Below are 19,515 nucleotides of genomic sequence, written 5' to 3' on the forward strand. Positions count from 1 at the left end.
TATCTACCTGGAGATGGGAAACAAAACAGAAAGAAATAAGGCCACCAACTCCAGCGCTAAAAATCCAGCAACGCAAACACAGAATCATGAAGGTTGGAAAAGATCTCTAAGATCATCCAGAGCAACCATCGGCCCATCCCCGCCATGCCCACTAACCACATCCCTCAGTGCCACATCCACCCTCATCCTGAACGCCTCCATGGACGGTGACTCCACCACTTCCCTGGGCAGCTGTGCCATGGGTCACTACAGACCCTGAGGTCCTCCAGGAGGAGCACACCTGGGTCCTAAACAGGCCCAGGAACCCAAAAGCCAGCAGATAGTGGGAGCAGAAGGGAAGACCAGGAGATGTGCAAAGAGATGCCCTCCGCCTGCAGCCGCACGCCAAAACAGTGAGCACAGGGCTATGAGGGCTACCATTCAGCTCGCGGCGCACCTCCCAAAAACCCCACTGAATGCCATCACACCTCACATTTCTGCACTGAAAACAGGAATGAGGAAGGAAGGAAACTGTGGCCACTCCTACGGGAAGGGGTGAGCAACCCACGGGGGCACGGAAAGGAGCACCATGACTGCCAGCACCCCGGCACGAGGAGCACCGCCAAGACACACCACCCTGCTGGGAGGGGCTGCTCTGCCCCAAGCCTCCCCCGAGCAGGAGGCAAAGCAAGGCACGAGGAGCAGCAGCAGCAGCTCGAGGATGAAGTATTCCTCTGGAAACAATCAGGCTCTAATAACAGGGCTGCAGTCTGCGTGTGAAAGGGAGGAGGAGGAGCAGGCGGGCAGCGAGGGACTCGCTGGATATTTATCCCATCCTCATCTTTGTGTTATCAGTACCCCGGTATCAGCATTGTTCAAAATGGCTGCTTAGATGGTTGCCAGCAGCAACAACAGAATCAGTCCATCTGCTGGCATTCTCTCTAATCCATCTCAAACACTCTTCTTCTTTTTAAATGCACACAGGGAAAAAAAAAGAAAAAAGAAAAAGAAAGGAAGAAAGAAAGAAAGAGAAAGAAGTCCTCCTCGTACAAAGCAGCAGAATCCTCCTATAGCAGAGCCTTTTAACTAGATTTTATGCCACCCCTGTTTCCAGGACACACAGACAAAAGTTAATTTTACGATAAAAGAACCAGTGTAAGGTGCTTTTTTGTTATGAGATCAGAAAGCAAATGGAATTGGAATTGTCTGCAGTGGCATGTATCTGACAAAGATTAATTTAAACAGATATTGTCTCTGAAACCAAAGTCCATTGAGCGGCTTCACAGCCCATCAACCATGCGAAAGCGGCTCCTCCAGCAGCACTGCTGACTCCGCCACTTCCTTTAAAAATGGCTTAACCTATTTCTTGTAAGATAAAAAGGTCACATATAGTTCCATTTTACAAACCCATCGCAGCCAACGCCACGCCACGCAAGGACAATCGGGAGAAAATAAGGAGGGGGGGAAGGCAGGGGGTGGATTTCCTCCCCCTTTGCAGGCAGATGCTCGGCGCTCGCCCTGTGTTTTCCCAACGTGCAGCCCAGTGTTGGGACATTTCAGCATGGAAACCCCACGGCTCTGCGGGTCGCCGGCGGAGCCCAGGGCAGCTCTGTGCAAAGGGGACGGGACGCCGCCTCCATAGGATAAAGCAGCGCGGGTCGGGGCAGCTGCTCGGGCTTCAATGGGACGCGAGCACAAAAAGCCCCAGAAATCCCAACCGTGCCATTGCTGCCCGTTTTTCTTTCCAGTTTAGACAGAGCACCGCAGGGAAAACGCTGCCAGACAGCGCTGGGGTATTGGATACGGCAACGGCCCGGCTTGGGGAACAGAATGAAGGAGAAGAGAAATAAAAGATGACAGCCAAAAGCACTTTTAATATAGTTTCAGTGCTTTCAAGAGAAGGCTTCTGCACACAGAGCAGTGGGTGAGCTGTTACCAAAATAAACACGGCCGGCTTTAAGAAAAAATTAAAGCATTCCTTATCATCAGAAAGGAAATGGGAAGCGATGAGAACCAGCAAGCAGAAGGCAAAAAAATATATTAATTTTTCATTCTCGGGATCTGCTCCTTTCAACTCGACATCCAAAGCCCCCGTCACTCATTCATGCAAACAGTGTTTATCTCGGAGACCCATTTGTTGCTCCGCCACTCCCCTGACAGGGCTCTCATCTTCATCAAGGGAGCTGAGCAGCGGGGATTCAATGGGGAGCACAGCAGCGGTGGCTGTCATTGGTGTCCCAGCAGGAGGAAGGCCCGGGCTCGCAGGGGAAGCGGCCATTCTGTCCTTGCAGAGGTCCCCAAGCAGGGCATAGGGACGGGACGGCAGTGCTGCCCATCTCCAGGCGTCAACAGCCGGGCTGATGCATGGCCGTGCAGCCCACGAGCTGGCATCCCAGCGCATCACCTCCTGAGCACATCTGGGGCTTTGTTTTGAACAAAGCCAGCAAAAAAATAAATAAATAAAGTGGAGGAAGAAAAAAAAAAAACACCCAGCTGGCAGCGTGTGCCCAGAACACAACATTTCATTAATTGGTGCATTACTGGAACCGCAGCGTTTTAGCAGGGCTAACCCCAATCCTGCACAAAATCCTAAGCCGTAAGAGCTTGAGACAAAAAGCCAAAGCTCTTACAGTGCGGCGCTGGGAAATCCGCTAGGAGGGAAACGCTGCTGTGCTGTGCACAGGTGAACCCTCAGCACTGAACCACACACACACACACACAGGGAGATGCTCTCCCCCTGGGCACCCTTGCATGCAGCGCTGCAATCCCTGCAAGGCACTTCCAGGCCTTTCCCAGCACCACTGTTGTGCTCAGCTGAGCGGGGCCGTGGGATGAGGCAGCCCACCAAAGTCTGCCCAAAGTTGGATGCCGGGTCAGAAGGAACAGCCACAGAGCACCCACACCACAGCGGGCACCCAACCACAGCAAGGCACTCTCCCTCATGCTAAGCTTCAGGAACGCAGCACACGGACACACGTGTTCGGCACAGCTAAATATCACCTATGAGACACTTCCTCTGCGTGGCCAAAACCCAGGTCTGCCATTCCAGCAGAGAGCCCCCCCTGGCACAGTAAGCTCCCGTCCCACATCCCACACCTGTGCCTTCCCCCCAGAGAACACCTCAGAGCTGTTTACTCTTCAAAGCCACGACTAAATATTTCCCTTCTCACCTTCTACATTGTTACCCTTCCCTCAGCCTGGCATCCTTTTGCCTGAAGGGAAAAGGACATCCCGGCTTCAGAGGCTCTGTTTTATACACTTCAAAGGCAAACAAATAAACCCGCTCCAACAGAACCCAACAGCCAGTTACAATTCCAGCTGCGGGAGCATCCCCAGCCCTCCCTGCAGGAACCTCTGCTGTTTTCCATCCTCTCCCATTCCCCCTTCTGTAATACAGCCCAGACTGCACTCAAGAAATACCTCACCTATGAGGGAGCAGCTATAAACACACCATAAGATTTAATGCCCAGCAACCCGCCGCTGTAATTAGGCCAGTTAACAAAAAATAATTAGGAATGTATAGAGCACAATATATATGCAAAGCGCCCGTCGCAATGGGACGGGTGAAGCCCTGCCAACCCCTTTTATGCGGTCTGGAGTATTTTTAAGCCACGTGGTAGGATAAAATAAACACCTAAAAAGCAATGAATTCATTAGCAAGCGCCTCATCCAGCAGGCACCCCTCCCAAAAACCCGACAGAAGGGAAGGGACGGCTCCAAAAAACCCCAACTCCTCACCCCCAGCGCATCGCGGGGGCATCGCGCCCACCTCGCCCAGCACCGATGCTCCCATCGCCACCATCACAGCCACGCGGAGAGCAGCACCCCCAGGGCCCCCCCAGCCCCCCTCCAGGGCCCCCCCAGCCCCTCGCCCACCCATATGCAGCCACGGCGGCTGAAGGGCACGCCACATTCTACTATATTAGGAAGCGCCGGCCTGGGAGCGTGGATTTGTTACGCTGGATAATGGCCCGCCGTCCAAATCCACCAAAGGTCTTTTCTCTCTCCAAGAACCCCGGAGATAATGGCGTAAAACTTTTGTTCATAAATATTTATGCGAGGGAACTTGTTAAAAATTAACCGCCACCGTTAAAGGTTTTGTATCCTTTAGGATTCCCGGCATGCAGCGCAGCCGCATGCTTTATATTAAGCCTGGCATTTCTGCATTCCTTTCCTGCATGCTTTTGTCATTTGTCTAAAAATTAAAGGGGGGGGGGGGGGAGGGGGGGGAGCCACCCCACACACCACACACACACAAAGCCGGGATCTGTACACATCATAATAAAGCAGTTTTGAGGAAGACAAAGATGCCTGTGTTCGACATCCAAGATCTCTCTTTGAGCAGGGGAAAATATATATATCTCTCTCTCTCTCTCTCCCTCTCGCAGCAATGACTCCAGTGAGATGAGGGCTTAAGTTTTACTCAGCATAAAGGAATTATCGGTGGCCAACGCGGCACACGCGCCCTTCCCAGAGCCGCACAGAGGGGCCGCCGTGGGAGCACCGCCGTCGCCCCCGGGAAGGCCGATCCCAACCCCCCCCCCTCCCCCCCTCCGTTCCCCCCCCCGCTCGGAGATGCGTCCCGGAGACTTTCCGACCACACAGCGGAGGAATTTCACGTCCGCGCAATTCTGGGTTTTTCACGGCTCTGAGTCACGGAGCAGAGCCGGCGCAAACATCCGAGCCCTACTGCGGGCCGGCAAACCTCCGGCGGTGACGCCGCGCTCTCTCGGGGCCGTCCGTTCCGGGAGCGTCGGGGGAACGGCAGCCGCGACGGAGCGCTGAGAGCACCGGGCCGCCTTCCCAGCGCGTAATGGTTCCCACGTCCGCCGACAGAGTCCCCGTCTTCATCCCAAACGCACGCAGCCGCCAGGCGACCGCGGCTCCCGCACATCCCCTCCGGCCGCATCCCGGGCTGCGCGCAGGGACCTCCCCGGGGGGCGACGGCGCGACCCCCGCAGCCCCCATAAAACCCCTATAGAAACCCCCGGAGACGCCCCACGAGGACGCGGCCGCCCCTCCTGACCCCAACGCCCACCGGGGTCACGCACAGCGCCAGCGCTCCCAGAAAGGCGCACAAAAAAAATCCCGGTGGCAGCCAAAATAAAGACATTCCTTTGTGCCCCGGTTGGCGGCGACCTCCCCGGCTGTGCCATCCCATCCCGGGCAGCGCTCCGCCGCGGCGCTGCCCATCCTCTGCCCGATCCTTTTTTTTCCTGCCCTTCGCAATTGTTAAGTTCCCGGAGCTGCTCCTCTCCTTCTAGCGAAAACCCTTTTGTTTTTGCCGTTTCCGAGCGTTCCAAGCAGACTTGGGATAATTAATCATCTTAACGCAGCCCTCGGAAAATATTAATTCACCAAAAAATAATAATAATAATAATAATAACCCACACCAAAACCCAACAAAAGGGGATAATGACATCCTCGGAGAAAACCCTTTTGTGCTCCGTGAATTCTCCCCACGTCTCCTCAGAGGTGGAGCAGAATTCTTCCGCTGCTTTCTATTTTCGTGCCTCAACTGGAAAATGTTTGGATAATGCTCTTTTGAACGTAAACTGCGCCCAATGGGATTTTTATTCTTTTCTTTTTTCCCCCCCCAAAAGGAAGAGAGGGGCTCTTCAAAGCAGCGCGGCCCCACCACAACCCCCCCCCTCTCCTCCCCTCCCGCACCATCCGGGATGGATTTACATCCCACATTTGCCAAACAAATCCCAGCGTCATGTCACCGGAATGGGAACGCGCATCGCCAACAGCCGGGAACGGATTGTTTTGTGCCAAACGCCGCGTTTCGGTCCCCTTGGCGCAGGGACACGGCGGGGACGGCGACTGGAGGAAGGATGGGGGACAACGGAGCGGCACCCCCTCCGCAAGCGGACACAAAAGACGCCTCCCCCCCCCCCCCCACCCCGGCCGCTAAATACGAGGACGCAGAGCACAATGCCACCGTCCCCGCATCGCGTTCCCACCCCCGGGGCACCGCGCGTGGGGGGGACACGGGGTCGTGGGACACACGCGGGGGGTGGGGCAAAGCGCGTCGTTCCCCCACGGGGAGCGGGGGGAGGACTTCCCCGTCCAACAACAAGCAGACAAAAGGCTGAGCCGCTCGCGGGGCGATGCGGGAGGAGGAGCGGGGGTTGTGATGGGAAAGGGGGGGAGAGGGGGGGGCACTCACCCACTTGCAGCACGTTGTCCACCGCGCCGCTCTCCAGCAGGCGGATGCCGCGGCGGAAGGGCAGCCCTTCGCCGTGCGGGGCGGAGGGGGCGGCGGGGGCGCCGGGCGGAGGCGGCGGGGGCCCGGCGGCGGGGCTCTCCTCTCCGGCCGTAGCGCCCGCAGCGGGGGCGGCGGTGCCCGCGGGTCCCCCCCCGGTGACGGCCGCGCCGGAGCCGGAGGCGGCGGAGGGAGAGGCGGTGCCGGCGGCGGCGCGGCCGGGCTGGAAGCTGGAGTACATGCAGATCTGGCGCTCGCTGCGGGGGAAGCTCCAATACACGATGCGGCGTTGGACGGGCTCCGGGATGCGCTGGAAGCGGCCCTCCACCCTCTCGAAGGCCCAGCTCCCCGCCACCCGCTTGGCCGCCGCGTCCAGCAGCGACTCCGGCTGCAGCAGGCAGCCCCCCGCCCCGCCGCCGCCGCCCCCCGACGCCGCAGCCGCCGCCGCCGCCCCCGACGCCGCCGCTCCCGCCGGCCCCGCCGCAGCCCCCGCCGCGGGGCAGCAGCCGGCCGACGCCGCCGGGGCTCCGCTGCCCCCCGCGCCCGGCCCCGAGCCGGCCCCCGCCGCTCCGGGCCGGGGGTGCGCGGCCCCGGTGCCCCCCGCCGGGCACGTCCGGGAGCACAGGCGCTTGGGGCCCGGGGCGCCGGCGGGCAGCGGCGGGCGGAGCAGCTCCTCTCCCTCTCCTCCCTCCGCCATGGCTGCGACCGACTGAGCCGGGCGAGGGGAGGAGAGACGGGGAGGAGGAGAGGGGGGACCGGGGGTGGAGACTGGAGGGGGTGGTCCCGCCGGCCCCGAGCCGCCCTCCGACGGGGCGGGCCCCGCCGCAGCCCCCCGCAGCCCCACCGGCCCCCGTGCCGCCCGGGGAAGGGCCGCTGCCAGCGGCGAGGACGGCGCGGTGCTTTGCCCTTCCTGGGCGTCTGGGTCTGCTCGTGGGAAAGATGCGGGGCCCGCACGCCCCCGCAGCATCTTTGCGCGCTGACGTTCCCGGAGAGGGGCGCGGGTCGTTCCCGTGTCCGCTGGGACGCCGTCCTTTGAATCCCCCAGAAATTCTCTCCCCACAAATCCTTTGTCCCGTCTAATTTCAAGCGACGGCCCCTTCGGGAACAGTGGATCTCGGAAACCCCCGTTTCCTCCCTCTGTCGTTCTTCAGTGCCCGAGGTCCTCTTCCCAGTGCTAGGGAGGAAGGAGCCGGCTCTCGGCAGGGACCGCAGCAGCGCCCGCAGCTCCATTTCGGAGAAGGAGCCACGCCGCGACCGGCGGAGGTCAGGAGGAGGCGTTCCCTGAAGGCTGAGGCTCGCAGGGACGGGGCTGCGAGCACAGCCCGGGCTGTTCTCACCCACCTCGTCCCAGGTGGTGCCGGTTAAGAGGATTCCTGACCAAGTGCCGCCTTTCCCTGTGCGTTTTTCCCTCCCCAGGGTGCTCCCGTGCCTCTCTGACGTCGCTTTCACAGCCGGGTGCCCAGGGGCTGTTGCCCGGGATATTCGTCCCTCAGCATCCCTGTGTATCTGATGTCCAGGGAGGAGCAGAGGCCTTCCTTTACAAAATAATTGGCTTTGTAAGCAAGGGGAGCGATGCCTCGGGGTGGTTGCCCGTGGGGCTGAGCCCTATATTTGGGTTCTCCGTTGCCCGGTGAGGCCTCCAGCAAAGTATCGGATGGTGCCGGAACCTTTTGCCATCAAACTTGGAATCCCACGTGGATTCTCTGCTGACTCATTAGCGCTGAGTTACTGCTGCACTCCTCTTCCAGCAGGACTCCAACACAGTCAGCTTTCACCACCCAGCTGTTTCACAAAACCTCCCGGCACCCACGACCTCGGGGACCTCCTTCGGATGCAACTGCAGCTGTCCGTGCGCACCAAAGAGAAACGCTGGCACAGAAGGGCCCCTCTCCTCTGCCCGCAGGTGTGCTGAGGTCCCAGGCCGGCTGTGGGCTGGTGGCTCTCACACCACCTGCACTCATGAACGTGCCCTGCGTTGCTCTGCACCCGTCCTGACTCCTGGTGCAGCACCGCACTGAGATGAGCCCAGCCCCCCCCCCCCTCTGGGGACATCACCACCCCAGCCCCCAGCCCACGGGGACGCGCGTGGCTGCCCTGCCCTGTGCAGCCCACCAGAAGCGATGGAGGCCCGGCTGGGCTGGACTCGGGGGGCAGAAACGCAGCCGCCTGCATTTATTTTGCCTAACAACAGTGATCTCTCTGTGTATTTTCATTCTGTTTTCCTCGGCTCAGCTGCCTCCTCAATGAAATGTTTCCAAAGCAGCCTGGCTTGGCGGCACGCCAGCCCCCGGCTGCCAGATGAATGGGCGGAGGAGGAGGGACCCATTCCTCTTCTTGACACAGCATCGCTGCACAAGAGGCCTCTGTTGACATTAGGACTGGCTGTTCCCACTCTTCCTGAGAGGATCTGCCTCGATGAGCACACGGGGCCGAGGCAGTGGGTTGACCTGGTGACCAGCCGTGGACGGCAGGGTACCGTGGTGCGTCCTCCTCTGGGGTGGTGGCACAGCCGTGGGCACCAGGGGACCGCAGCATCCTCCCCCAAGATGTCACCAATATAAAGAGCTCGTTGAACCCCTCCAAAACACCCTGTCCCCAGCCCAAAGCTCAGCAGGAGGAGAGCTTTGCTGCTGCCTGGGATGTCTGCGGTGGGGAGAAGGCTCTGCCTGGCTCTAGTGGAAAAGAGGCCGAGCAGCATCAAGGAGATGAATTGGTTGTCTCAGCAGCATCAGCAAAATGAGCAAGAGAAGTGGAGCCCGTGAGGCTCGGCCTGCTTTGTTTCAATTACAGCAGCCGCCAGAAGAAGAAAATAACCTTGATACTGATGGCGGAGCAGCAGGCAGAGGTGCCCTTGTGGGTGCTGGGAGCAGGTAGAACAGGAAGGGTGAGGAGGAGGAGGAGGAGGAGGAAGAGAGAGATGGAGCCAGGGAGCAGGGTCCTGTGGGACCTCACACACTGATCCCAACCAACCCGACCCAACTCATCCCTGTGGGGAGCAACTTCTGACCCCCACATGGAGCCACGTCAGTGGAGAAGCCATCCCCTTGCTCCCGGCTCAGGAAGGGGGAGAGGGGGATGGAGGGGGGGTTGCTGGGCAGAGCTGCATGGAATGGGATGGGATGGGATGGGATGGGATGGGATGGGATGGGATGGGCTGTGGGGCTGAGGCAGGCAGGGGGCAAGGTGCAGGGCTGGGGGAATGCAAATCTCCACTGGACGCTGCTTTATGGGGCCCAAGTAGAACCCAAAGCCCCTTCCTAAGTCCCAAATCAGGTGTTGTCCTAAGGGATATGGTTTATTGTGGAAATGTGGGTGGTAGGTGGGCAGGTGGACCGGATCATCTTGGAGGGCTTTTCCAGCATCGTGGATTCAATGATTCTATGAGTCCTGTGCTGGTAGGGAGCCCCAGGGACCCCCACCCTCCTGGGGATAGGGCACCCCAAAGGCCAGGCCATGTAGGGTTCACTTCACAGAGGCTTTATTCATCATCTGGATGTCCACTTCACCCCAGGACCCCCACCCACATCCTCCTCCCAGGGCTGCGGGCTGTGGAGGCAGCCCCTGTTTTCTGAGAGGGGACACGGCCACCATCTTGCGGCCACCCACCACCACTGCACATACCCGTGCACAGGGTGGGAAGGTTGGGACGCAGGGAGCGGTGATCCCCGTCAGCACTCCCCTCCTCCGGGCTCACCCCGGCGCTCCGAGTGCACCCACGGGTCCCAGTTCTGCTCCTTCAATCCCTGCCCCGCTGCTCCGTGCGGTGTCAGCCTGCGGTGACCGGGGAGGTCCCGGTTTGCACCACAGGCATCATTGAGCACGGAGAGAAGGCAACAGAGGAAAAAGGGGTAGAACTGAGTCTTGGGGCCAAAAGGTCAGCACCTTTGGGTGCCAGAGGGGGATTTTCATCCCTGGGCACTGGGTGGAAGCGCGACCCACGTGGAGGGGGCTGTATACCAACGCTGCTTGTGGCCAGCAGCGCAAAGCAAGTCTTTCGATGCCTCTGGGAAGTGAGCCAGCGTGGTGTGCACGCTGTGGGTTCTGCCCAGATTAGGGATCGCGTCCCTCTGGCGTCTGGCCCTTGGGATGGAGTTTGCCATGGGCTCCATGGTGGTGGTGAGCGTGGGCAGGTCTGTGGTCCCCGCTGGGCTCTGGGGCTGTCCCGTTGCCAACTGCGCGGTGGTGAGGATGGAGATGGTTGGGTTGGTGGTGGGCGGGGGTCTCGGATTCCTTCTCCTCCTGTTTGGGAAGCGGGGTCAGGGTCGCAGGGACCTCCATGGTACTGTTGGCCTGGGGAGAACAACACGAGGGCTGGCGTGTTATGGCTATCCACTCAGCAGGGACGTCACGGTCCCAGCACGAAGCCAGGTGACGCAGAGCCCAACCCACGGCCCCTGCAGCCCCGTACCTCCTGGGTGCTGTTGGGGTAGAGGGAGCAGTTCCCGCAGAAGTCCTTGCGGTGGGTGAAGCGGATGGCGGACTCGACGTAGGGCAGGTGCAGGAAGCTGTAGGGCAGCTGGATGTGGAAGGCCAGGCGGCCGCAGCTAGGGCAGAGCAAGGACGGGCTGTGGGGGCGGCCGGGCGCCTCAACCCCAGCACTGAGCACAGCCCCACCTCACCCTCCCGACGGGGAGCCCTCCCAGCGCCATGTCACCCTCCCAGTGGGGAGCGCTCCCAGCACCCACCCCAGGGACAGGAGCTCACCGGTCGTAGACGAGGAAGTCGTCTTTGTCACCCCCCAGCAGCTGCCACACGTCGGGCTCGTGTGGCTGCTGCTGGAGGACGGGGACGCCCGGCGGGGCATGGCGCTGCAGCTCCCCAAACATGGCGCGGGACAGCGGGGCCTGCTCGTTGACGATCACATAGCGGACATCGCTCACCCCCTGCTGTCCCAGCCGCTCCCGCAGGGCCCCGAGGCTGTGGGGAAGGGCGCACTGAGCGTGGCCGCCGTGCCGTGGCCCAAGATGGCGGCGGGGCGGAGGGGGGAGGCCTCACCTGCGGGCCTGCAGCAGGCAGAAGTGTCAGCTGGCCTTCAGCAGGGCCACCACCGTCACCTGCCCCGCCGCGCCCTCCATGGGGCTGGAGCCGTTGATCCGCCACGCCGGGGCCTCGTGGCACAGCCGGCTGCCGTTGGTGGCCCCCTCGGAGGCCACGGCCAGCCCCAGGCAGGAGGCCAGCGCCAGCAGCAGCGGCCCCATCCCGGCACCGGGGGTGAGCTGTGGGGGATGGAGGGTCAGCGCCCCCATGCCCCGTCTCTCTCGGGAACCCACGCTACATTGCTGCTGCCAAAACCCAAAACCAGGGCTGGTTTTGGGAGCCCTGTCACCGTGGCCACAGGGGCAGGAGTGGTTTAACCTTGAGGCCACCTTGAAGGTCTTCTTGCCCTACCAAGAGCTTTGGGGTGCACAGACCCTTAGCCCTGATACCCCCAGGATCCACCCAATGCCCCGTCCATCCCACCCCCCCCGCAGCCCTTCCCAGCCCACGGAGCGCTCCCTCCCTGCAAGTTCGATGGGCAGGAGGGACACAGGGCAGGGGGACGACCCGTCAGGGAGCAGGGAGCTGGTAAGGAGGAAGACCCCAAAGCCAGCCCTGTCCCCCATGAGAAAGAGCCCTCAATACCGCGCTCCTCGCTGCTGTCCTCCGGCCGGACCTCGCTCTGCTCCGGGCAGTGCCCAGCTGGCCTCTGCCTTCCCTTTATCTGCCGACCACTCTCTCCGCCCAGGAGGAGGAGGAGGAGGAGAAGCGCTCCCCATTCACCACCGCCCGCCTGGGGACAGCAACAAGGCCGCCTCTGTCCCCATTGAGGCCCTGAGCTGCGCTGGGACAAAGCGGCGCCTGGTGCTGGGGGAAGAGCTGGGCACGCAGCCCTGCAGCCGCGTCACGCCAGGCAGGGGTGGGTGGCAGTGCCAAGGGCACGGCTCTCCCATCTGGGACCACGGCATCCCCAAAATCCATGCCCTGCATCCCGAGGTGCCACCCCGCTCCGCGGTGCCACGTTTTGCACCCAGCGCCGCCAGGGTCCCCCCGTCCTCCCGCCCAGCCCCGCACCGATGGGCTGCGATGGCCTAAAGAGCTGGGGGACCTCCCCCCAAAAAACCCCGCGTTGGCCCCGCACGGACATCTCCGCAAATATTTGAGCAGTTTATCGCCTCGGGGATCTGTACAAAAACACGATAAGCCGGGGAAGGGCAGCAGCCATAAACAGAGCGGGGACGGCAGCGTGGGAACAGGAGGACATCGACAACAGGGCCGGAACGGGGCCCCAAACAAGGACAGGGGGCAACGGGCCGCCGGGGCACCGCGGGGCTGGGAGGAGGTACGGCCGAGCGGTCCCACCCGCCGCGCCGCGCCGCTCCGCACCGCCCCCAGCGCTGCCCGGGGCGGGCCCGGCCCGGCGTGCCCTTCGCTCGGCGTGCCCGGAGCCCGGTGAGGCGGCGTGCGGGGAGAGGCGGTGGGAGCGGGGAGCGGGGCGGGGGGCTCAGCCCGGGGCTGGGGGTTGCCGCCCCCGCAGCGCTCCGTGGCCTTCACCCCGCGTGGCTTTAGGGCAAGGTCACCACGGCCACGTGCCGCTGCGGGAGCTCTGCGCTGGCTTCGGAATGGGTTACTGCGGTGCCCCGCTGGCGGACGCCGGGGCAGCGTGGGACCCTTTCGGACGCAGAGCCACCCCGTGCTGCCCGGTCTGCCCGTTGCATACCGGATCGCCCCCAAGCCGAACGCCCATCCCTGTTGCAAACGTCACCTCGAGGGACGTACGGGGGCACGCTGGGCTGCACCCAAGACCGAGGGGTTGCGTTAAGGGGCGGGGGAGCGAAGTGAGCCCCAGAAGGGCTCCGGGGATGGCGGCGTCCTTGGGCAGCCCCTTGCAGTTGGAAAGCGTCTCAGAGCCCCTTGCAGTTGGAAAGCGTCTCGGAGACACTGATTTAAAACACACACATTTATTCGTGTGCACGCACCGGGGTCTGCGCAGAATGGGGACGCGGCTCCTTCCCGCAGGCGGCGAGACCTCACTGTCTCCCCTACAGGATGCCCGGCCATGGCCGCCTCGCTGAGCCGCCCGTTCTTCCTGTCCCTCCACGTGCCCTACGGGCAGGGCTGCGCACAGGACCTGGCTGCGGCTTTCCGCTTCCAGCCCGTGGCCGTGCGGGAGACGCCGCGTGTGAGGCAGCTGGCGCTGCGCCGGGGCGCCGCCGTCTTCCTCCTCAACCAGCGCCTGGCGCCGGCCGGCATCTCCAACCACGATTTCCTCTACGACGTGGACCCCCGTCCCACCCTGGGCACAGCCTCCAACGTCTGCCTGGAGGTGGATGACGTGCCGGGGCTGTGCGCGCAGCTGCAGAGCCGGGGCTGCACCCTGCCCGTGCCCCCCGTTGAGGTGAGAGATGAGCGCGGCTCCGTCACCTACGGCGTGGTGAGCTCCGCCGTGGGCAACGTCAGCCACACGCTGCTGGACCGCTCCCGCTACCGGGGGCCCTTCCTGCCCGGCTTCCAGCCTATACGGGGAGCGCCCCCGGGGGACGGTGCGGAGGTCTCCCACTTCGACCACATCACCTACGTGTGCCCGCGGGGCGGCACGCAGGCGGCTCTGGAGTGGTACCGGCGCTGCTTCGGCTTTCGGCACTTCTCGCTGAGCCCCCGGCAGCAGCCGGCGCAGGGCTTTGTGCTGGGTGGGCACGGGGCCGGCATGCTCCTCCGCGCCCTGCAGAGCGCCCAGGGTTGCGGCTGCAAGCTCGTCCTCGCCGAGTCGCTTTCTGAATCCGTCCCGAACCAAGTGGACACCTTCCTGGAGCAGCACGGCGGGGCCGGCATCCAGCACGTGGGGCTGTGCACGCCTGACATCGTGTCAGCCACCAGAGCCCTGCGGAGGGCGGGCGTGCGGTTCTTCACCCCCCCTGCTGCCTATTACAGTCAGGGAGGCAAGGAGGAGGAGGTGCGGGGTGCCGGGCAGGATCCCTGCACGCTGGCAGAGCTGGGCATCCTGCTGGACACCGCCGTGCACGGGGACAGCGGGCAGTTGGGCAGCAGTGATGGGGTGAGCCCTGCGCAGAGTTACTTGATGCAGATCTTCACCCATCCCCTCTTCTCCGAGGAGACCTTTTTCCTGGAGCTCATAGAGCGACGCGGAGCTCCCGGCTTTGGGGAAGGCAACATACGGGCACTGTGGAAAGCTGTGCAGGTCTATATGGACCAGAGGCAATAGAGAGCGGCAGCGTTCCTTCTCTCTGTCCCAAACCCGGGGCAGTGCACTGCAGAAATACTAACAGATAGCCGTGGCACAGCCCTGAGCGGCACGGTCAAAGGTGCTCAACTCAGACACACTCCAGTGCTGCAGCACAGTGCTCAGAGATAGGGCCTGGGGGCTCTGAGCAGCCCCCAGCATGGAGAGGGGTTTCTCGCCCTTAGCCTGATGTGAAGGACTTTCTGCCTTGATTTCACCTGAATCTAATGGAAGTTGTGCCTGCAGCACAGCAGAGGACACTGCTGGCACTGCCACAACCCCATTATGGGGCACAAGGAGGGCATTATGGACATGGCTGCTCACCAGCAGTCACCACCCATGGCACCGCAGGGCAAATGACTGCCTCCTCATCACCTAAATTAAAGAATTTACCTGAAAGAACTGCTGTGGGATTTTTTTCTCCTGCTTAAGATTTGCCATGGCGAGGACAAAAGGACCCTTTCCACTGCCCAGGGTGGGTCATCCCTTAGGCTGGGGCCACCTACCCTTCAGAGCACCCCAAGGCCATAGGGCATCCCAGACAGCAGGGCTGGCACCTGCTGTTAGCACTGAGCCATAGGCATGGGTGCAGTAACACAGAGACCACTGCGTTGCTTTCCCAGCCCAGGCACGAGCATCCTGCTGGCCACCTTCGTGTTCAACCACTGGCAGCTCTAGCTTAGTGCTGTGCTGCAAGGGAGGCAGAAAGTCACTTCAAGAAAAAAGATAATAATGATAAAGAAAAAAAAGAGAGAGAGACCCTTAGGAGATTTATTAAAAAAGCCATGGCTCACGTTCAGCAAAAAGAAACATTAAAAGGGCTATGGGAATATGGACGTGAGGGTACAACAGCACCAGAGTCACTGACTACTGGCCGATGCTCAGGCACGTGTGAATAATAGGAACGTGGCCACATCCCTCTTGCTGCCAGAGAAACCCCATGGCCAGGCTGAGTAACCCCATGCCCAGGGCAGGGGAGTGAGCTCAGCTCTGGGTCGCATTCAGCACTGCACCAGCCCTTTGTACAGCATGCGTCCACAGGTGCACTGGGGAAGGGGGTGATGTGCTGATGGCTGTGGGGCTGGAAGAAGGCACAGTGATCGCTATAGGGCCACGGGGGGACCTGCAGCTGCCCTGTGCAGGACTCACCGCAGCACAGGATCTGCTGGTGTCAGCTGCCAAAGGTTCCATCACGGAGGGGGCTGTGCCCGGAGGAAGGCACGCAAGGAGAGCTGCATCCCTGTGGGGGTGCTGCCTGCTGCCCCCAGCTTGGACTCCCGCTTCCGCTTGGAGCCCTGCAGGAGAGATGCTGGGGCTGAGCCAAGCCCCAATGGTGTCCAGGGACACCTCTGGGGCATCAACGGTGGGAGGGGCCCTAAAACTGGGGGAACCCTGGACAGAGCCGGCCAGGCACATCTCCCTGCTCCAGGCTGGGGAGCTCGCAGTGCAGCCCCAAGTCCAGCTCCAGCACTGCACAGGGCAACCCTGCACACACTGCTGTGCTGCCCACCTTTGCACGGCCGCTCTGCGCCCCACGCTGAGTCTCCCGTGCCTTCAGCACCTAAAGGAAGCATGAGAGTGCCCAGAAATGGACAGCGCTCTTGTCCCCAAGCTGGGATTGTCCCACAGCAGCTGGGGGGATGCCAGGGGCACTCCCAGCACCCCATGAAGAGAACATCCCGGGTCCCCCTGGTACCTTCTTCATGGCAGTGGACACAGCCGAGGCACGGAATTCCTCCTCTGTCACCCAGCGGGATGAGGACGAGGCAGCATCCAGGGCCACATCCCCATCCAGGCACAGTGAGTAGACCACATACGTCTGGTGAATGTGAGAGAAGATGTGGACAACCTGTGAGGGGACAAGAATACACCGAGATAGGCAGCATGTAGGCAGGGATTGAGAAGGGTGACATCAGGGAACGGGGACCCATCCTTCATGTTGCATCTCCCATGGCGCACAGTGTTTGGCCCCACACTCACCTCTCCGATGAAGCACAAACGCTGTGTCTGCACAGGCTGCCTTGTCCATGCCCTCAGGTGGTCAGCCAGCACCTCCTTCTGCTGCTCTTCCTGCAGGCCCGGAGCCAGTGGGAGGCTGGGGAACTCCCAGAGCCCAGCCAGGAGCCCTGCGAGAAGGCAAAGCGGGGCTATGAGCTGGGGGTGCTGAGCCCCATCGCAGCCCAGGAGGCTCCTTTCTGCACCCCAGGAGCAAGTACCATCTCGCTACCCCATCTCAGCACCCTTTGGTGCCTGTGCCCTGCTCCCATCTTGCCCTGTACCTGAGCTGGGTCTCTGCACGATGAGGTACTCAGGGGCCCCAAGGCGGCCCCTCCGCTCCAGCACACATGTGGCCGTCCACTCCACTCGTGGCTGCTTCTTTGCTGCTTTGCGGGGGAAGTTGGTGACCCCCAGGCTGCTGTCCCATGGCTCGGCAGCAGGAAGGCACAACGGACAGCCCCCAGGCCCTGCAAACACCAATGCAATGCTCATGGCAGGGCCCAGATGCAGAGCTGCAACAGGGACCAACCCAGGTGCTCACCACAGTCCTCAACATCAGGCACCAGGGTGGTCTTTCCAAACAGCTTCTGAGAGGCAGAGGCCAGCTCCTTCTCCACCTGTGTGGGGCAACAGCATGTCCAACCCCATCTCCACATACACTGACCCCCAGGGCTGGCACCAGGTGAGAATGCAGGACTTAGTACTGAGCCAAGTCCTGCTTGATGCTTCAGAGGAGGCTTGAGGAACCTTCTGTCACCCCTACAGGGACAGCTAGAGGCCTCTGCCACCCGCAGACTGTCAAGGGATGGGGTTTGGGGGCCATTCTTACCCTACGCCAGGCATGGCAGTGCTCCTTCACTGGGCACTCCCTGCACAGTGGGGATTTGGGTGTGCATACAGTTGCCCCCAGCTCCATCAGAGCTTGGTTGAAGTCCCCTGGGCGGCTCCTATCCACCAGGGTGTTGGCCATATCCCTGGGAGAGATTGCTGTGAGTGACATGGGGCTCCGCATGCAGAGACACTACAACCTCTGCTTGCCCCCTGAGCCCACAACCCCCATGAGCCCTAAAGCTCCTGCTCCTCCAGCCTCCCCCCTTCAGCTCAGCTCCCCACAGCTCCTAAAGGATTCTGCCCTCAGCAACCAACACACAACCACAGCCGTCACCAGCGCAGCTCCCCTCACCAGAGGCAGTCAATGACAGCCAGGCTGCTGGTGTCAGCACCGATGCACCGCAGGCGGCACAGCACGCGGATCACATTCCCATCCACAACACCAGTAGCCTGAAGTGGGAGCAGGGATCAGCAAACTGGAAAGGGACAGGGAGGTGGCAGCGACAGGAGTTACATTCCCTCCGGACAGCTCTCACCTGCCCAAATGAGATGGAAGCGATGGCTCCTGCTGTGTATCGACCCACTCCTGGCAGCAGCCTCTGCAGGTCCTCAGCTGTTCTGGGCATGCGGCCGGCCAGCTCTGACACCACCTGCAGACAGGGCAGCCAACGTCAGCCAAGCAGACACAGTCTGTACATGTGATAAAAAGGGTGTCCAGCCTCCACGGCCCTGTGCAACCAGCTCAGCTCCAGCAAGGCAGAGCAGGTGTGAACCAGCAGCCACCCACAAGGCACAGAGAACTTAGGAAACGCCTTCAGCACCTTCCTTGCTGCCTCCTGCAGGCGCTTTCCTCGTGAGTAGTAGCCGAGTCCTGCCCACAGCTCATTCACCTCCTGCCCCACGATACACAGCATTAGTGAGACACAGGGAGAGCAGTGAGGGCTGCACTCAGCACCACACTGCTCACCTCCAGCGATGCCGCTGCCAGAGCCTGCAGTGTTGGCCACTTCTACAAGAGGGAAGTGACAAGTTCGGGATGAGGACAGCTAAGCGCTGCAGAAGAGAGTCTGCCATGGGCAGAGAGTAAAGCCTCCAAAGCAGGAGGTCTGGGGGCACTGCATGAGGAACAGTCACCTGCATCCAGCGGTTGTAGTAGTCAATCACCGTAGCCACTTGTGTCTGCTGAAGCATGATCTCAGACACCCACACTGCCAGGAGCACAAAGGGATCAGTGCAGAGGTGCCAATGCCACTTCTCACAGCATGTGCCCCTGTCACCGTGGTGCTGATTCCAAGAACTGCAGCAGAACCCAACCCAGCAGCCCTCCTCCCCATCCTCATCCCCACAGGATCTCTCTCGGGCCCAGACTTGCCTCTCAGATGCCACCAGAAGTCCAAGCAGCTGTTTATAGGAACAGCACTAAAGCCACAGCCTTCACAAGGTTATGTTGTACCCTATGTCAGGCAGCAATACATGGGATACAGCCACCCCTTTTCCTCACCTGCATATGCCCGCCTGTCAGCATCCAGCTCAGCTGCAGCCTGAAAGGGAATAAAGTGGAGCATGAGAGACAGGGGAACACAGCATTCGCTGCAAGGAGACCTGCACACAACATAAAATGGGTCACGTCGTGGTACACCCGCCTGCCCTTACCAGCGTCCTCCAGGGAAGGTCCCGCCGGCTTTTGTCATACCAGGCGAGCAGGCGGCCACGTAGGGCATCGATCTCGACGGGGTCACGGAAGAGATGCAGTGCATGTGGTCGAGCGGGAGCCCCTGCCGGGAGACAGGCACGGGGGTCGGGTCACAGCAGCGGCTGTGGGTGCGGAGCGCGATCGCGGGGCTACCCAGGCCCGGTCCTACATGCTCCCCGCCCGCACGCACCTTCACGGAGCGACGCGCCCTTACTGCTGCTCCTCCCATTTGGGGCCGCGCTGCCGCTTCCCCGCCGCTGCCGCCGCAGCCCCCGGGCGGCCGCCGCCCGCAGCCGGCTCATGGCTGGGAGCCGCGGGGCACACGTGCGCTTTTCCCGGGGAAATGTTTCCCTTCCTGCGCCGCGCCGCGCCCCGCCCCTTCTCGGGGACAAATCAGAGCGGGCGGGACGGACCCGCCTTCCACGCCTGAGCCAATCGCAGAGCGGTGTGAGGGGCGCGGGTTCGCCCCTCCCTTCAGGCGCGCCCGGGAGGGGGAGGGTCCTGGAGACGCATCGGAGCCAATCAGTTTTCCCCTCCTCTTCTCCCGCCAGTCACAGCGGCGGCAGCAGAAGGCCCGGAGGGGCTGCC

The 19,515-nt window shown here is 61.8% G+C and overlaps 4 protein-coding genes across 8 annotated transcripts in view; 1 reads left to right on the plus strand and 3 right to left on the minus strand.

Annotated features, from left to right (window-relative positions):
* ZSWIM5 (zinc finger SWIM-type containing 5) overlaps window positions 1–7,169 on the minus strand; it is an 82,855-nt gene extending 75,686 nt beyond the window's left edge. Inside the window, exon 1 of the mRNA XM_015291282.3 lies at window positions 6,152–7,169. Coding sequence (XP_015146768.3) covers window positions 6,152–7,154 — 1,003 coding nt within the window. The 5' untranslated portion in view covers window positions 7,155–7,169. The remainder of the gene's footprint in view (window positions 1–6,151) is intronic.
* Window positions 7,170–9,468: 2,299 nt separating this feature from the next.
* SELENOP2 (selenoprotein P2) lies at window positions 9,469–11,853 on the minus strand. Its single transcript, NM_001348769.2, has 5 exons — window positions 11,810–11,853; window positions 11,183–11,403; window positions 10,892–11,104; window positions 10,596–10,731; window positions 9,469–10,477 (listed from the first exon to the last, which is right to left on the minus strand). Exons 2-5 carry the CDS (start codon window positions 11,383–11,385, stop codon window positions 10,238–10,240), a joined length of 792 nt encoding a protein of 263 aa, NP_001335698.1. The 5' UTR covers window positions 11,386–11,403; window positions 11,810–11,853; the 3' UTR covers window positions 9,469–10,237.
* HPDL (4-hydroxyphenylpyruvate dioxygenase-like) lies at window positions 11,359–14,807 on the plus strand. The gene is made up of 2 exons (XM_015291281.4): window positions 11,359–12,616; window positions 13,213–14,807. The coding sequence occupies exon 2, from the start codon at window positions 13,224–13,226 to the stop codon at window positions 14,385–14,387; it is 1,164 nt and encodes a 387-aa protein (XP_015146767.1). The 5' UTR covers window positions 11,359–12,616; window positions 13,213–13,223; the 3' UTR covers window positions 14,388–14,807.
* A 355-nt stretch (window positions 14,808–15,162) lies between these two features.
* On the minus strand, window positions 15,163–19,301 carry MUTYH (mutY DNA glycosylase). 5 transcript variants are annotated; one of them, XM_015291279.4, is made up of 16 exons: window positions 19,118–19,301; window positions 18,888–19,009; window positions 18,736–18,775; window positions 18,369–18,442; window positions 18,202–18,243; window positions 18,056–18,127; window positions 17,771–17,884; window positions 17,587–17,684; window positions 17,233–17,377; window positions 16,945–17,020; window positions 16,685–16,870; window positions 16,386–16,531; window positions 16,102–16,254; window positions 15,916–15,966; window positions 15,555–15,700; window positions 15,163–15,486 (listed from the first exon to the last, which is right to left on the minus strand). In XM_015291279.4, the coding sequence occupies exons 1-15, from the start codon at window positions 19,227–19,229 to the stop codon at window positions 15,596–15,598; spliced, it is 1,536 nt and encodes a 511-aa protein (XP_015146765.2). In that variant the 5' UTR covers window positions 19,230–19,301; the 3' UTR covers window positions 15,163–15,486; window positions 15,555–15,595. The 5 variants fall into 5 exon arrangements, with proteins under 5 accessions (XP_015146765.2, XP_025008853.2, XP_004936806.3 ...); XM_025153085.3 differs by having other exon boundaries at window positions 15,163–15,700; window positions 19,142–19,301; XM_004936749.5 differs by having other exon boundaries at window positions 15,163–15,700.
* Between the last annotated feature and the right edge of the window lie 214 nt (window positions 19,302–19,515).

This window comes from Gallus gallus, chromosome 8 (genome assembly GCF_016699485.2).
Source record: "Gallus gallus isolate bGalGal1 chromosome 8, bGalGal1.mat.broiler.GRCg7b, whole genome shotgun sequence".
NCBI classification, from domain to species: domain Eukaryota; kingdom Metazoa; phylum Chordata; class Aves; order Galliformes; family Phasianidae; genus Gallus; species Gallus gallus.

Bases quoted from the DNA above. Each gene is read 5' to 3' on its own strand.
- HPDL (XM_015291281.4), top strand. From the start codon at position 13,224: ATGGCCGCCTCGCTGAGCCGCCCGTTCTTCCTGTCCCTCCACGTGCCC.
- MUTYH (XM_015291279.4), bottom strand. From the start codon at position 19,229: ATGAGCCGGCTGCGGGCGGCGGCCGCCCGGGGGCTGCGGCGGCAGCGG. The intron at 18,776-18,887 runs GTAAGGGCAGGC...ATTCCCTTTCAG, and splicing joins ACCTTCCCTGGAGGACGCTG to GCTGCAGCTGAGCTGGATGC. The intron at 17,378-17,586 runs GTGAGGGGAGCT...AATCTCTCCCAG, and splicing joins GCTGTCATTGACTGCCTCTG to GGATATGGCCAACACCCTGG.